At 49.2% G+C, this 14,453-nt stretch overlaps 1 protein-coding gene across 2 annotated transcripts in view; it reads right to left on the reverse strand.

The window, feature by feature from the left end:
- Positions 1–1,175: 1,175 nt before the first annotated feature.
- Positions 1,176–14,453, reverse strand: part of Smurf1 (SMAD specific E3 ubiquitin protein ligase 1) — a 92,387-nt gene continuing 79,109 nt past the window's right edge. Inside the window, exons 12-18 of one of the 2 annotated variants that reach the window (XM_078023725.1) lie at positions 11,735–11,849; positions 10,443–10,621; positions 9,277–9,414; positions 8,491–8,611; positions 7,356–7,557; positions 6,138–6,213; positions 1,176–4,359 (exon numbers count right to left, since the gene is read on the reverse strand). In XM_078023725.1, coding sequence (XP_077879851.1) covers positions 4,260–4,359; positions 6,138–6,213; positions 7,356–7,557; positions 8,491–8,611; positions 9,277–9,414; positions 10,443–10,621; positions 11,735–11,849 — 931 coding nt within the window. In that variant the 3' untranslated portion in view covers positions 1,176–4,259. Of the gene's footprint in view, positions 4,360–6,137; positions 6,223–7,355; positions 7,558–8,490; positions 8,612–9,276; positions 9,415–10,442; positions 10,622–11,734; positions 11,850–14,453 lie in introns of both variants that reach the window. The other variant, XM_078023724.1, reaches the window with a different exon arrangement.

A 14,453-nucleotide genomic window follows, 5' to 3' on the forward strand; every position in this document is an offset into this window, starting at 1 on the left:
ATCGATGCAGACATTCAACAGTGAGCAAGATGAAGGCGCCCCTCCCCACACTACTCCTCCACGTTGCCCTGGAAAGTGTGAGCAGGTCTGTCAAGTAAGAGAAGGAAGTCAAGGCATCCAAGTCAGAAGGACCAGTTTATGAGTGACAAGATCCTTTACAAAGAAAACCCCAAGGAATCCATAAGAAGCCAGTAGAACTAATAGATTCAGCAAGTTACAGGATTGGCCAGCGCAGAACACACCAGTGTTTCCATACATCAGCAGTGAATGCTCCAAACAGGATTATAATCGCATCTAGAAGAATTCCTAGGAGTACAGGTAACCAAGGAGGCGAGAACCTCTAGTAAAACATCATGGAAAGAAAATGAATCCTAAGCAAATGGAAAAACCCCTCATGCTCATGGGTTAGAGGACTTAACCTGGTGAAGATGATCCATGGCGTCAATGCCATCCTGACTATCACAATTCCAACAGTCTTTTTCACAGAAAATCCAATTCTTGAATTCATATATATAACTAAAATGACCTGATTCAACAATGGGCAAAGGATAAACAAGGGGCAAAAACTTGAGAAGACATTTCTCCAAAGAAAATATACAAATTGTCAATAAGCAATGACAACATGTTCCACATCACTAGGGAAATGCCAATCAACCACAGCAAGCTAGTACCTCACACCTGCCGGGATAGCCATTGGCAAAAGAAAGACTAAAAAGAGGTAAGTACTGGCAAGGCCGAGGGTGGCTGCAGCTGCTGTGGAATGCAGGGCCACTGCAGGGGGTGCTTGCAGAAGGACGGACAGCAGGCTCCCAACAGGTATGTGTTCACAAAAGCCTATTCGAAATGGCCAAAAGGCAGGACCAGAGTATACACCAGCACCCTCCAGGGAAACAGGAGGATTCTAACCAGTGTTGAAATGACATATGACACAGTCTCATATCCATTTTAACACAATAAAGAAATGTGGGAAAGAAAAAACAAATACGACCAGTGTGGGTGGTCAGCAGCTGCCAACTGCCCTCGAGCCCAGTAGGAGCTCACAGAACCCCCTCGGCCCATTACATTAGTTTGTCCTAAGTTGTGTCCTTACCGCTGTTTCCAGCCATTGACCTCCTTCCTCGTGAGGCTGTAAGGAAATTGGAATCTCATTTCCACATCAAAATAGCAGACACCAGAACTGTAAAGTTGTGAGTTTATTGCATATGTAACAAAATGAACCTCCCGGGGCCAGCCTGCTGTGTGATCGCTGTTTGCTTCCAGCTGGTTCCATACCCACATTAAATAGAACTAGTATTTCTTTTAAATACTTTTGATTTTGACATAAAACAGAACATTAGTGTACAACTTTCACAAAATAAATCAGCAATAAAAACAGTGGGAAGAGTAACAAGGATAGCAGCAATACTTAAAAACAAGACATTACAAAATAAATTAAAAAATACATTATAAAGTGGTTGAGAAACAAAAATAAACAAATTTTAAAAATCCATACTATGTTCGGGAAGGCTGCCGTGTGGCACACACCTGCTGCAGGTGGCTGGGCCGGGGCGTGTTCTCTGCAGAAGGCCATTCCTGACGTCTCAGAGTTGAGGCCACCTCACCTGAATTTGGCCCATGCAGCTGAGCCAGCTTAGGGGTCAAAATCGATCTAGTGGCAGATTATCCTTTCAGAAATCAAGAGGGCGCCCTGCTGTCGCCCTGTCGCCCCAGGCTGCCCACGGCTGCCCGCTCCCCTGCCCACAGCGCTGCAGAGTGGTGGTTCACTACATCCCTGAGTGTCGGCTGACGGCCGCTGGTGAGGGCGAGCCTGGAAAGTTGGGCCCCTGAAGCGTCTGGGCAAGGAGGCAAGAGGCAAGGGGGGACAGGTGGGTCACCTGGGACTACCGGGAGGGATGACAGACGAGTCACACATACAAGGGCTTCACACAGACCCTAAGTGGGGCAGCCAGGAGCTTGTCACACTGTCCTTTGGGGTGGTTCAGAGGATCAGGCCATGGTAGACAGTTCCGATTCTAGAAGGGCAAATGCCACCAACAGGCTTAGACAGAGCAGAGCTCTGGGAGGTCTGACGTGGCTGATGATAGCGTCAAGGGCTGAGACAAACCCACACACACGTGCAAGTGGCAAAGCCAAACAGAAGCCCCAGGGGACAGGAACTCGGGAAGCTCCGGATGGTGGCCACAGGGACACCAACTTGAATGGCACAGGGCTGCAGTATCTACGGATCACCCCTGCTCTTCCTAACAGCAAGAAGGTAGTTCGAAGGCCAAGTTCCTGCTGCATGTTCTCACACCACAGACCCTGCTTCCCTCTGGAGTGTCCCTTGAACTCTGCACATCTGTCCGCCTCCCAGAATCTGGGCTCAGGTCACAGACCAGGTCTTTCTGGGGGGGCCTGTTGTCTCACTTCCCTGTTCAGAGGGATACTGAAAGGGAAGACGGGATGGCGTCATCTTGGAACCAGTTTCTAAAATGCCCTCAAAAGCATTGGGGTGAATGACACAGGGTGAGCCCTACTGGGGCAAGGCAGAAAATTGAAAGAGACTAAGGCCACAAATTGGCCTGGACGTTTGCACGGATTCAACTTCCCTTCTGCAGAGAATCCTACCCGGTGTCCTTTCTGTCCCAGAACCTCAGGAGGCCAAAGTGCGGCTGCGGAACTGGGAAAACCTCTTGGGATGGACGGGTCTGTGACCTAAGAAATCCACATGTTCCCCACATGGAACCAGGCTGCTTTCAGGATGAGCAAAGGAATCAGGGCGGGCTGTGGGGGGCTACACCTTCCTCCACACCCACCAGTCCAAGGGGAACAGAAACAGAACAATGAGTGCCCACGAGCTCCAACCTGCTCCACCGCAGACCACAGCTGGAGCCCAGGGCTGAACTCGCACTTCAACAGCAGTGAAATGTCTTGCTAATGAATTACCCTGTACTTGCCCCCGCCCCCCCCCCAAACCAAAGCAACAGCCACAGAGCCACATAGGAAAATGGGCTGCTGCTGTCTTCCGCAGAAGCCGAGCCATCTGAAATGAGGCCACTGTGCTGAAATCAAACTCTGCTAGAACTTTTGTGCAAATAGGAAATGGTGTTGGAAGCCTCGAGTCTGGGCTGGCTTGGGCCTTGTTCATCACGTCGAGACACGTGGGCAGGAGAATCAAGTGCAATTGCTAATGTCACCACGGCCACGGAGGAAAAGGCCAACCAGTTTGTGTGGAGTTGCACCCACCTGCTGGAACAGGCACACACCCACGCCCTCCTCCCAGCATGGCACTAATTCCGAGGCCCTGGTCCAGCAAGGCCACCGTCCCCTCTCCATTTTCAGCTAGTCTGCACCGGGCCAGCAGCTCTGGTAACAGGATTCTTTTGTTAGTTTAGCTCTTAGCAATTACCACATGAAAGTCTGTTAACATTTCAGGAGACACAGTGACGCCTCTCCACGCACAACCAGGCACAGGACGGAGTCAGCTCCGGACCCAGCGGCTGGATCTGAGGCTGATTTTGGTCTGTTCTTTACTAAGCTCTGTTATGAGGGGTTTTCACCAGAAAGAATTTCAGACAGGATAGAGGATGCAGCAAAAGGGACTCTTGAAAGGAAAAACAGTTTTTTTCTCTGTGCAAAACAGACTTTTCAGCCAGGATACCCTGAATAAAACCCTGGGCCTCAGTGAAAACTGCGCGGATTCCTTTACTTTCAAAAGGAAAACACATAACGATTCAAGTTTCCTGCCATGACAGACTCTGTAGAAGCATACACTGTACAGTTATTTTTCAGGTAGGAAATGATCTGCTACGCAGAACAGGCCGCTGGGATGTGAAATTTGGGATCTGAGCTCTGGTTGGGTATCGGGCAACTGCTGAACTTGAAAGGGGCCTGGAGGCTGCGTGAGAGGGACAAGCTGGTAGCACTACCAGGCAGACCCTCCATGGACCCAGCCCAGCCCCCGGCTGGGGTCAGTGCTCTTGTAAAGAGCACAGGGCCATGAGCCTTTCGCCATGTGTCACCGAGGCACGGGCAAAACCTGGCTGTTTTATTGGATGGGTGATGGGGGGGAGGACGATAATAAAGGAGGGATATATGGTGAGAGCCACCTACGAAAGTCCCCTGCCCCCTCCCTCTGCCAACAAGAAGGAGGGGGACAAGCCTTTTCCCTCAGGTTGTCCAGGACTCCAGGCCTCAGCCGGCCTTGCAGGAGGCACACGGAAGCCATATGCTTTTGGTCTGGTGGTCATGAGCGAGACTCTGCTGCCTCGGGATGCTCTTCACTCCACGGCAAACCCACAGGTCTCCTCCACCGCGGTCAGCAGTTTCTCGTAGAGTTTTTCATAGGACTCATACGGTGGGATATCGATTCGGTTAAAGCTGCAAAAGGACAAAGGAGGCAGAGTCACTGCTGGGGCAGCGCAGCCCTGGGACCACCTGCAAGGTCAAGGATAGGCAGGAGACAAGGCGTAGGTATGTAGGAGGTGGCGGGGCGTGGGGGGCACTAGCAAGGTCTCCACCTCCCCTGGTGCTTTTCTGCTCCAACACAAAGATTTTCCAATGAACTCACTGCAAAATAAATCAAGACCTTCAAAACCAAAACATAACCAAATTATTACCTTATTGCTTATATTACGACAAAGCTCATAATTTGTTTTTTGTCTTTGGGAAGATATTATTTCTCCACACCATGAATTACCCCTTTGCTGACTCCTGTAACCTAGACTGGCCGTTAGTCATGTCATCCCTAACAGTTTATCGAATGTCTATTTGTTCCTCTGGGATTTGCTCTGAGACCAAAACAAAGCAGTCTGGAAATTTCCCTGTAAAACAAACTATATTTTAAAGCTAGTAAAATGTAAAATCCCTGAAAGATGAGGTGAATATTAAACTTCTGACTCAATATTTCCATGGGAAATTAATTTCCAGTATTTATGCAAAGAAGAAGACATCCTTTAGGAAGCTATTGACGCAAAACAAAAACAGAACCGCCCCCCCGGGGGACACAGTAGCTATGAGTCACTGGGACCGAGCGGCTGAAGCAGTTTTGTCAAGGAGTTGGGTTGAGTGGTATGGCCTCCTTTGTTCTAAAGTGTTAATATCAGAAGACATTTTTTATGTCTGTTTTATACCAGTGCTAAAATGTTCGAGGCCAGGAGCCCTGTGAGCCGGAGAGCAGCACCATGTGCCAACATGGCGCATTCCTGCCCAGATAGATGCTGCAGCCACGGTCAAGCAGGGCCTTCCTGTCCCACAACAGTCTCAGGGAGAGCTGCATTAGCCCATCCACAGGGGTGGAAAACCAGGTCAAGATATCAAGCAGTTTGCCTCATAGCCCATCTTTAAAAGGTATCATGGTCAGCATTTGAACCCATGCTACTGGGTTCCAAATCAGGAACATTCTAGCACATCACGTAACACTCTTGGACCGTTTGGAACTTGAAGGAGAGGTAAATGGTTCTGAGACAAAGTGTATGCGTGAAATGGACTTTTAAAACACAATGGAATGATCTACCAAGAATATTAATTTTTAAGCTTAAAATGTGGGGAGAAAACATTTTTCAATAGACAAGAGATACTGGTCACAGGCAAAGTTACATGAAGGACAGTAGAGACCCAGAAATGTCAGGCGAAGTGAAGAGCAATAAATCCAAAGTAAAAACTGTTTCACCTGTAATGCCAGCAGCTTGGGAGGCTGAGGCAGGAGGATTGTGAGTTCAAAGCCAGCCTCAGCAACTTATTGAGGCCCTAAGCAACTCAGTGAGACCCTGTCTCTAAATAAAGTATTAAAAGGGCTGGGGGTGTGGCTCAGTGGTTAAGCATCCCTGGGTTCAATCCACAGAGCCAAAAAAAGAAAAAAAAGACACAGCAAAGAAGGCCACTCAAGCCTGAGAAGCAGAAGCCACCTACATGGCAAAATACCAGTGTCCACTAGTTACATGTCAGAATAGCCTTCAGAGAGCCTTGCACAAGGCCCCCTCCAAAGTGCTGTCCCACTGGACACAAGTGCTGCTGCCAGCCCCACCTGAGTTGTCTTTGGGAAGTTCTGCAGAAATGAGTCACAGAGTCCTATGAGAGACAGATGGCTGAGCACAAGGTGAAGGACACAGCCTCTGGAGCCAGCTGCTGGGACACCCGGCTCCGTGGTGGGTTCTTACCAAGTGTGGGCCTTGGGCAAGTTGTCCGTGTTTGCGTCGATCAGGTGGATGGTGAACAGCCGGGGCCCTGCCGCGCCTGTAGAACCTTACAGAACGACACTCTAGTTAATGCACTTCGCAGGCAAAGCCCTGGAGCTGCCCAGTGGCGGCTACCACACACATCAGCCCCAGTGCCCAGGCAGGCTGTCCTGCCGGAGGGTTGTGATGGTCACCCAGCAACGTAAGCCCCTGGCCAGTTTTAGGAGATGCCTGCAGTGGCCATTGAATGACAGAAAGAAGACATTTCAGAACAACCCAGGGACAGGACCCAGAGGCTCAGAATCCCCTGGTCATGAGCAGCTCCAAGGGTGTCTGGGCTGGGATCTGTCTGTACCCACTGTTTGCTAGTAGCAGGCCTGCCAACCACTGGGTTCATCCATGCTTCAATCTTTTTAGACTCAGCCCCCAGTGACATCAAGCTGGCCAGCATTGGTCACAGCTGCTGCTATAAATCCAGGCCAACTCAGGGATCCCAACCTGCAGAAGCTGAGGGCCCCAGGTGCTTGGATAGTCTTGAGCCCCCTTCACTCCTGCAGGGCCCCCTGCAGCCATCCTACATGTAGACAACACTGTGGAGAAGACAAGTGCCTTATGCCCTGAGTTGAGGGACCCTGGACGACCCTCCTTTCACTCAAAGATTCTTAAAAGTCAGAGTGAAGATTCTATAATTGCAACAAATCCAAATGCCTATCCACACTGAAGTTCAACTGCTAAGCTCGGTATGTTCACATCCTCCACCTGCTCCTTCCAGATCTGCCACTTACCCTTCAAACCCTGGGTGTGAGATGACACACTGGGCCACATGCCCAAGGCCAACAGCCGGGGACCCTTCCTATGGAACTCCCTGGCCTGCATAGTGACCTCAGTGGCTTAGAGTGAGCATGACACCATCTTCCCTCAATGTGCCTTGTGGCTAAACGGGGGTCACTTACAGTCTCAAGTGTGGGGCCAGAGGCTATGGGTGGCTCCCAGCAATGCTCTTCCTAGGTGCCCGCCTGGGGCCCTCTTGGCTTTTGACCACAGTGAGGCTGTGGGAACTGGGCCTTGCCAAGGCTCCATGGGGACCTACATGTGCCAACTGTGCACCTCCATGGCTCTGAATGTTGGCCATGGGGTTCTCTAGCAGGTGACATTTCAAAAGACACCTCATGGTAATGGCCCTGCCTCCCCGTCAGTCACCTTGCAGAGCCTTGAAGCCCTGAAGAGGGACTCGCGTGGAGCCAGTCACGAACTGCAGCAGCCTGGCCCTCCTCTCCTCATCGAAGGTCTCCACTGCCTGCCAGAACCAGCGGACGATATTGCTGTCGGCCACACAGTGCTTCAGCCGCGTGTTGGACTTCCAGTCGTTCAGGTCGATCTTATCCAGGCCTCCTATTATCAACTGGGAAAGCATTTTGAGGTGTCATTTCAAAAACATATAAGCCTCAACCATGATATGCCTCCTCGGCTCTCAATACACGAAAGGAGTTAAAAACTTGATCTCCAAAACCACCAAGCAACTCTGACCAAATGCACCAGACAGATAGATGTCTGGACAGAAGAAAGCTGCACACGGACAGGCCTGACACGTGGAGCCACCTCCTGCTGGCTTCCAGCCTGAGGACAAAGGCACACAGCTACCAGTGTGACCTGATTACAGCCCGGCTGGTGGTGTTGCTCTGGGGTGGGGAGGAGTGAGCAGCTAGAACATTCTGGAAACACGCCACGGAGCTAACTGTAAAACAAGGCCCCACTGTGGTGTCTCTCAAGAATGTGTGAGGAGATGCCACGGTGTGGTCTGAAGGGATGGGAACTTAGCACGTGGCACGGGGTGAAGGGAGGAGCTGTCTCCTCACTTGCTGACTAAGCCCGCCACAGCACTCCTGTGCCACCCAAAGGCGCTCTTGCCTCACAAGCTCTCGGCTTCTCACAGGTGGCCGAAAGACAAAGGACAATCTGGAAGGCTTGGGCCCCTTGGCACCAGGCAGAGATGGATAAGGGATGAATGAATCTCTGTCAAGTCCACAAAGTGTGAGCAGAGAAGATGGTAACACTGTGCTCTTAGTCTGTGATCAGCCAGAATAAAAAGCGAGACGCTGCTCCTATGGGAGGATTTGCACAAAATAGGGGGCACACCAGAGGGGCTGCAGAGTCTCCATGCCAGAGATTCAGAAATCACAAGCACCTTGAACGACTCCCCCAGAACCATTCAGGCTCACTGCTGCCAAGGGGATACCTCGCTGTCATCATCACAGAGGCCTCATTCACAGCTGGGCTCTCCGACAGATGACTACCTGGTGCCTATGGACTGGGCGGCAGCATGGCACGCACATACCTCTAGTTCCTTCTGGTCAAAGGGCTTGAGTAAGTGCTGAGGGATGAGTTCGTTAAAGCCCTTCTGGAGCGCCAAGAACTGGGCCTCGATCCCTCTCATGAACCTCCAGTTCACGTACAACCTGGAAGAGGAGCCCACGTGTCAGGAGCAGCTGCAGGCGGGCCAAGAGAAGGCCCATGGCGGTCAGCGACAGGCTCAGGGGACAGTGTGGCGAGCTGGGACCGTGCAGGCAGCCTGGCTTCCCACGGTGCCTTGCTCACCATCAAAGATATTTGTAACTGCCATCATTAAGAAGTGCATTTGGCAGTAAAATCAGGGTCAGCGTGAGAAACTGGCAGCAATGTGACCACACAAGCCCCATGTTTCGGAACTTCCAAGCAAGTGACTGGTTCCTGTGTGGATCTGCCTTGAGGAAGAGGCGGGAGCCGGGCTGGAGTGGCCTCCCTTGAGGCTCCCCACGTGGAGCCCCTGGCCCACTGCTTTTCCCCTGGGCTCACCACCTTTGTACCCAGAGTTGGACAGTCACAGGGAAATCCTCCCGGGCTTGGGCTCTGTCCCTTTGACAGTCCAGCTCCAACCACATCAGGGTCCCCTCCTAGCAGAATCCCCAGCTGAGAGCTCCTGAGAGTCGCCTCTGTTCATGTGACACTGGTCACGAGTGCTGTCAAGCACAGGTGAGCCTCAAGCATCAAGAAGCTATGTCACCCCTGACATGAACCCAGCTGTGCCCAGGACGGCTCCAGGCACCTGCCTCCCGCCACCACTAAGGCTTGCTCTGGACATTACCGGACATATTCCTTCTTATTCTCCTCCGTGACCGGCACGTTTCTGCCATTGGGTTTCAATTCGTGCTGAAGAATCCGCCCGAAAGCATTATGCTCCACGCAGAAGGTGTGGTCCAGCACCGGGGTGATGTCGTTCTCTCTGTCAAAAGGGGATACGAGGCCAGTGTCAGCGAGACCTTTGCCACCCTGCGGCAAAGAGGGGAGCACCGAAGACAGAGGTGGCAGAAAGACAGCTGGTGGACACGCGGCCCTGTGGAGTCGTGGGGAACACTAGCATTGGAAAGAGCTGGAAGCCACAGCTCCAGTGCCAGGGTCCTCATCTTTGACTAAGAGGGTGGTGGCTTGCTCTATGATTTTATGAGACCTGTGTCCCAACTGCTTTGTAATGAGTCTGGGAGGACAAGGGAGAGATTGTGAAGAGGGGCCCAGTCTAAGGGAGGTCACCCAGGAAGCCACACGGGAATCCATTCTAGCAAAAAAAGCACTTGAAAATGCAAACTGGCTCTTTAATCCACCCGACTGCTTGACACACAGGCAGAGTGAGGGGTCCCCACAGGATGCTCTCGACTCCCCCATGCCCCTTGTGAGGTGCAGCCTATGAAGACAGAAGGTGGCCAAGACTCAATGCCATTCCACACAGCAGCTCTCTTGCCATGCCAGGGCTTGGGTCTTTCACAGGGACCTGCCACGCCTACTGGTCACTTTGTTCCTGTGCCCACCACTCTAAAGAGTGTTTAGGATAATTCTAAAGCAGTGGGGACTAAGTGTTCATTTTGTTTTGATACTTTCTGAGGACCTCTGCATATTAACTGGAGACACTGTGGGGTCTTGGTCTCTTTTACACACACACACACACACACACACACACACACACACACGGCAAGGAATGGCTATTGACATTTTTAATTAGACTTAGTAATTCAAGGGAACAATGAGAAACTAGCACATGAAGAGAAACTGACCAAGCCTCACAAGGAAAGTCAGTCAGTGTTCTTGTTAATCTACTGTTATTTCTGGCTGTATACAGAGACTTCTTTCCTTCTCTTCCTCAGTCTCATCCCCATCCCTGAAACACACGTGTGCATGCCCACACCCAGACACAGCAGCACACCCTCACAGGGACTAGGTATGAACTTCCAGTTAGCTCAGCAGTGAGCAGACACTTACAGAATCCACACCAAGCTCTTGTGCAGTTCTGGGTCCACTGACTCCAGGTCAGAGAGCTGGATGGGTTTCCCCAGAAGCTGCTTGTAGAAGGGAACTGTGAAACCCCCATTTATGTAGTGTCCATGGAACACAGCCAGACCCATGATCCGACCCACAAAGTGGAAATAAGACAGATGGTCCTGCAGGGGGCAGCAGAGAACACGAGTTTATTAGGAAGATGATCCGACAACATGGGCACCTCCTGCTTTCTCCAAACTTCTTGGGAGACAGTCCCACAGACCCTAAGCACTGACTCCACTGCCCCCAGCTTATACTCGTGGCCAAATAGAATAAAGGCTGCTTGTCGCTGAAATTCAGAGCATGTCTTTCATACACATGAGCAGGACATTTATATGTTCAAGTCTAGCACCCGTCCTCAGAGCTGCTGCCTAATTGCAGGGCTGGTGCAAGAGGAACAGGCAAGACCCTTCTTCCGAAATTGAGAATGTCACCATGGTGACAGCAGAGAAGCAAGCCAAGTACAGTGGCCTTGTGCACCTACTGGCCCAGGAAGCCACCCTGCCCCCCCTTCCCTTGTATCTGCTCAAAAGAAAGGAAGAGCCAAGAGTGACTTTCCTCCCTCCCCCACTACCCCTCCCCACACAAAAAGCAAAGAAAAAAATCCTCAGAGGGTGGCGGGGGATGTGGACACGGAGGAAAATAAGTACAAATGGCCAAGAGAAAAAGGAATCTTTCCAAAACCAAAGCTGTGCTGGTTTTTAACTAGGCAACCTCACAATTCTACTTTCAGGCTTGAATTAAAATTATCTCAGAAAATTAGTCGACACTTCCACGCTGGTTAAAGGTTCTTTCACATCTGAATGCTCAAGTAGAACTGGTCCCTGGCTTCCCCTCAGGGGCCTTGTGATAGTGCCCATGTAGCAAATATGGCCCATGGTCCAAGCTTGGAGCTCTCCAACTCTAAGAGTGTCCTAAACCACTTCTCAGAAGGTCACCTTCAACCAACATGGTCATCAAATCAGAGATCCCTCAAATGGCAATAAAATGTTCTGCTTTTAGAACAGCTGGATTTCACTGTATTCTCCTCAAAAACAACATGCTGATGACCCCAGGCTAAAAACCCAGGATGGGAATCACCCTTTGTAACTCAGTCCTCACTCTATTTTTCCATGTTTTATTTATTTTAGTCTTTAAGCCTATATCATGAGTAAACCATGGACAGAGATTGAAACTGAAAATACATCTTAAAAATCCTCCAGTGACACGCCCGACCTCTACTCACAGATACTTACAGGGTTGATTGAAGAATCTGGGTTGATTTGCAACATGTAAATATTATCCGTCGAATACTGGAAGAGTCCATAATATGGATTCAACATTTCATGGCACAACAAATAAAGCCACTCCCTAGGAATGACAACAACACATCTCAAAGGTGCTACCATTTCTGGTTTCGGATCTTATCCTAAGGATTCATTCACTGTGCCCCAGGAAGCCCAGAGGGTAACATGAAGTGGGAAAGGACACTTGCTCTGAGGACCAGGCCAGGAGCCTAGTAAAGTTCACAGTACCCAGAAAAGCACCCAGGAGAGCGCCCTGAGGCAACCCATCATCACCAAGTGATCAAAACTCTGACACAGCTGCATCTGATCAGGTTAGAATTAGAGTCCCCATAAGAGGATAGCATTCTCGGCAGTGCACTTGTCATCTTTCCTGCCTCTAAGCTAAAGTTCTCTCTAAAACTCTGCAAAGACCAAACTCTCAGGTGATGACATTCATGATGTGATGATAGCTGATAAAAATGCCATAAAAGTAGCATGACTCTACTTTATCAATAGTTCACCCCAGTATTAAGAATCAGAGTCATTTTCTTCTACTTATTTCTAGTTTTTAAATGTTCCACAGTAAAATGTTTCACAGAGGGGGAAACATTTCAAAGTCTAGGGAAATAGGAGAGGAGTTGTTCAAGAATGACTTTTGCGGGGTACAGTGGTGCGCACCTATAATCCCAGCAGCTCCAGAGGCCAACCTCAGCAACTTAGTGAGGCTCTAAGCAACTAAACAAGACTCTGTCTCCAAATAAAATATAAAAAAGGGGGCTGGGGATGTGGCTCAGTGGTTAAGCACGCCTGAGTTCAATCCCCAGTACAAAAAAAAAAAAAAAAAATGATGTTTTCCCTTTGCAATTTTCTGTTCAATTCTTTTTCTTTTCTTTCTTCTTTTTATTTATTTATTTTTTAAACGACAAACATCTATCACTTTGGTTCCTTATAAAACTAGTTATATATTTTAAAATCTTTAAAATTTTAAGAGTTTTAAATCTGGATGGGATATATGAGTTAGATTCTTTGCTGAATTTCTTTAATGTTGGAATTATTTTATTGTTTAAAATAAAAACCAAAATCAAAACCAGTCAAACAAAGCACTTTAGATAGAAGCTGTGTGGTTGGGTCACTCTGCACCCAGGAATGGGGGCTGGGGGGCACAGACACCGTTGCAGGTCTGCAGCCGGTCCTAGCCATTTATCCTTTCCTTCAAAACTCTCAGATAAGCCTCATTAAGACACCAGCCCCCAATTTTATTCTGGCATTTCTTACTCTTCCAAACAGAAAAGACAGAAATGAGACAGAATAGGAAGGAATAAGCACAAATAAAAAAATCATCTGTGCAAGAAAATTGGGAAAAGATTAAAAAATGGTCAGACCAAAACATGGCAGAGGCATGAAGCTCTCCCACCCAGCTTCCCCCCCAGCCTGGCCAGTTGTGGGTTTATATTCACAGGCATAATTCTTTAACTAATGCGTGAGGGAGGAGTGCGCAAGTGCAGAGGAGGCCTGGTTTGCTCTGCTGCGTCTCTAGTACCCAGCACGCGGGAGGAGGCCAGTCTCTGCTGGCTGGCGAGCAGATACAGTTCCTACAGCGGCATACAAATCACGGGGAGCTCCCAGGAGAAGATGCAATCATGTGACGTATACTAGCTTCATTCTTTTGTTTTCTATTTGATCACCATGGAGTTCAATAGACGATTATGCTGTGGTGATTTTAAAAATCAAGACAAAATTTTTTGAAGCACTGGAAGATAAGTTAAAGAAATCTTCCAGAAAAGGGGGTGGGTGGGAGAAAGACACGGGAAAGAAAAAAGATGAGACACACAGAGGATCAGGCTAGGAGCCAATATCCAGGTAACGGGCAATTCCGAAGGACTGAAGCAAGAAACTGGAGGAGAGAAACCTAAAGAGAGGTGCAGCCATTCCTGCAGCAGGCACTGATGGAAAGGTGAGCGTGCTAGCGTCAGCAGCTGCTCTAGGAATGGGGGCTGCAGGCTGACACCCCTTGCTGAGTGCAGGTCATGTCTGCTGGGAGCTGCAGGCAAGAGACATCACACAATGTGCCCTCAGGTGGTGGCAGTGATACAGGGACTGAGCTGAGGGAGGAAACCTCAAACCATGGCAGATGAGTGGTCATCCCAATGACTGGGCAGAAGGAGGCCTGGTGCATCACTGACAGACAGCACAGAGACCTCTCGGACAGACAAGGGCAGGGAAGAGAAGGGAAGGAGGATGTCAAAGGACACAACGTGTGACACTGTCCTGAGATGTTTTTCAGGCGGGGCAGGGGACTGGTCATTGAACATAGTGGTGTTCCATCACTGAGCCACACCCCCAATCCTTTTTATTTTTTATTTTGAGACAAGGTCTTACTAAATGCCTAGTCTGGCCTCAAACGTGTGATCCTCCTGTCTCAGCCTCCTACTTGGATTACAGGCATGTGCCATTGTGCCCATCCCCTGAAGGATTTTTAAATTTAAAGGGGTAATAAAGACAAATAAAGCCTTAAAAAGCAGAAATTCTTTGAAAAATTAAAATCTGTTTAAGAAGATGAATTATAGAAGACTGTTTAACCCCTTGGTGAACAATAGTTAGATTATCATAATATTAACAGAATTGATTTTAACCCTTATAATTACTATGCAGATAAGAACAAGAAACTAAATTTTTGATTAAAGAAAGA

Source organism: Ictidomys tridecemlineatus, chromosome 10 (assembly GCF_052094955.1).
Source record: "Ictidomys tridecemlineatus isolate mIctTri1 chromosome 10, mIctTri1.hap1, whole genome shotgun sequence".
Classification (NCBI taxonomy): Eukaryota; Metazoa; Chordata; class Mammalia; order Rodentia; family Sciuridae; genus Ictidomys; species Ictidomys tridecemlineatus.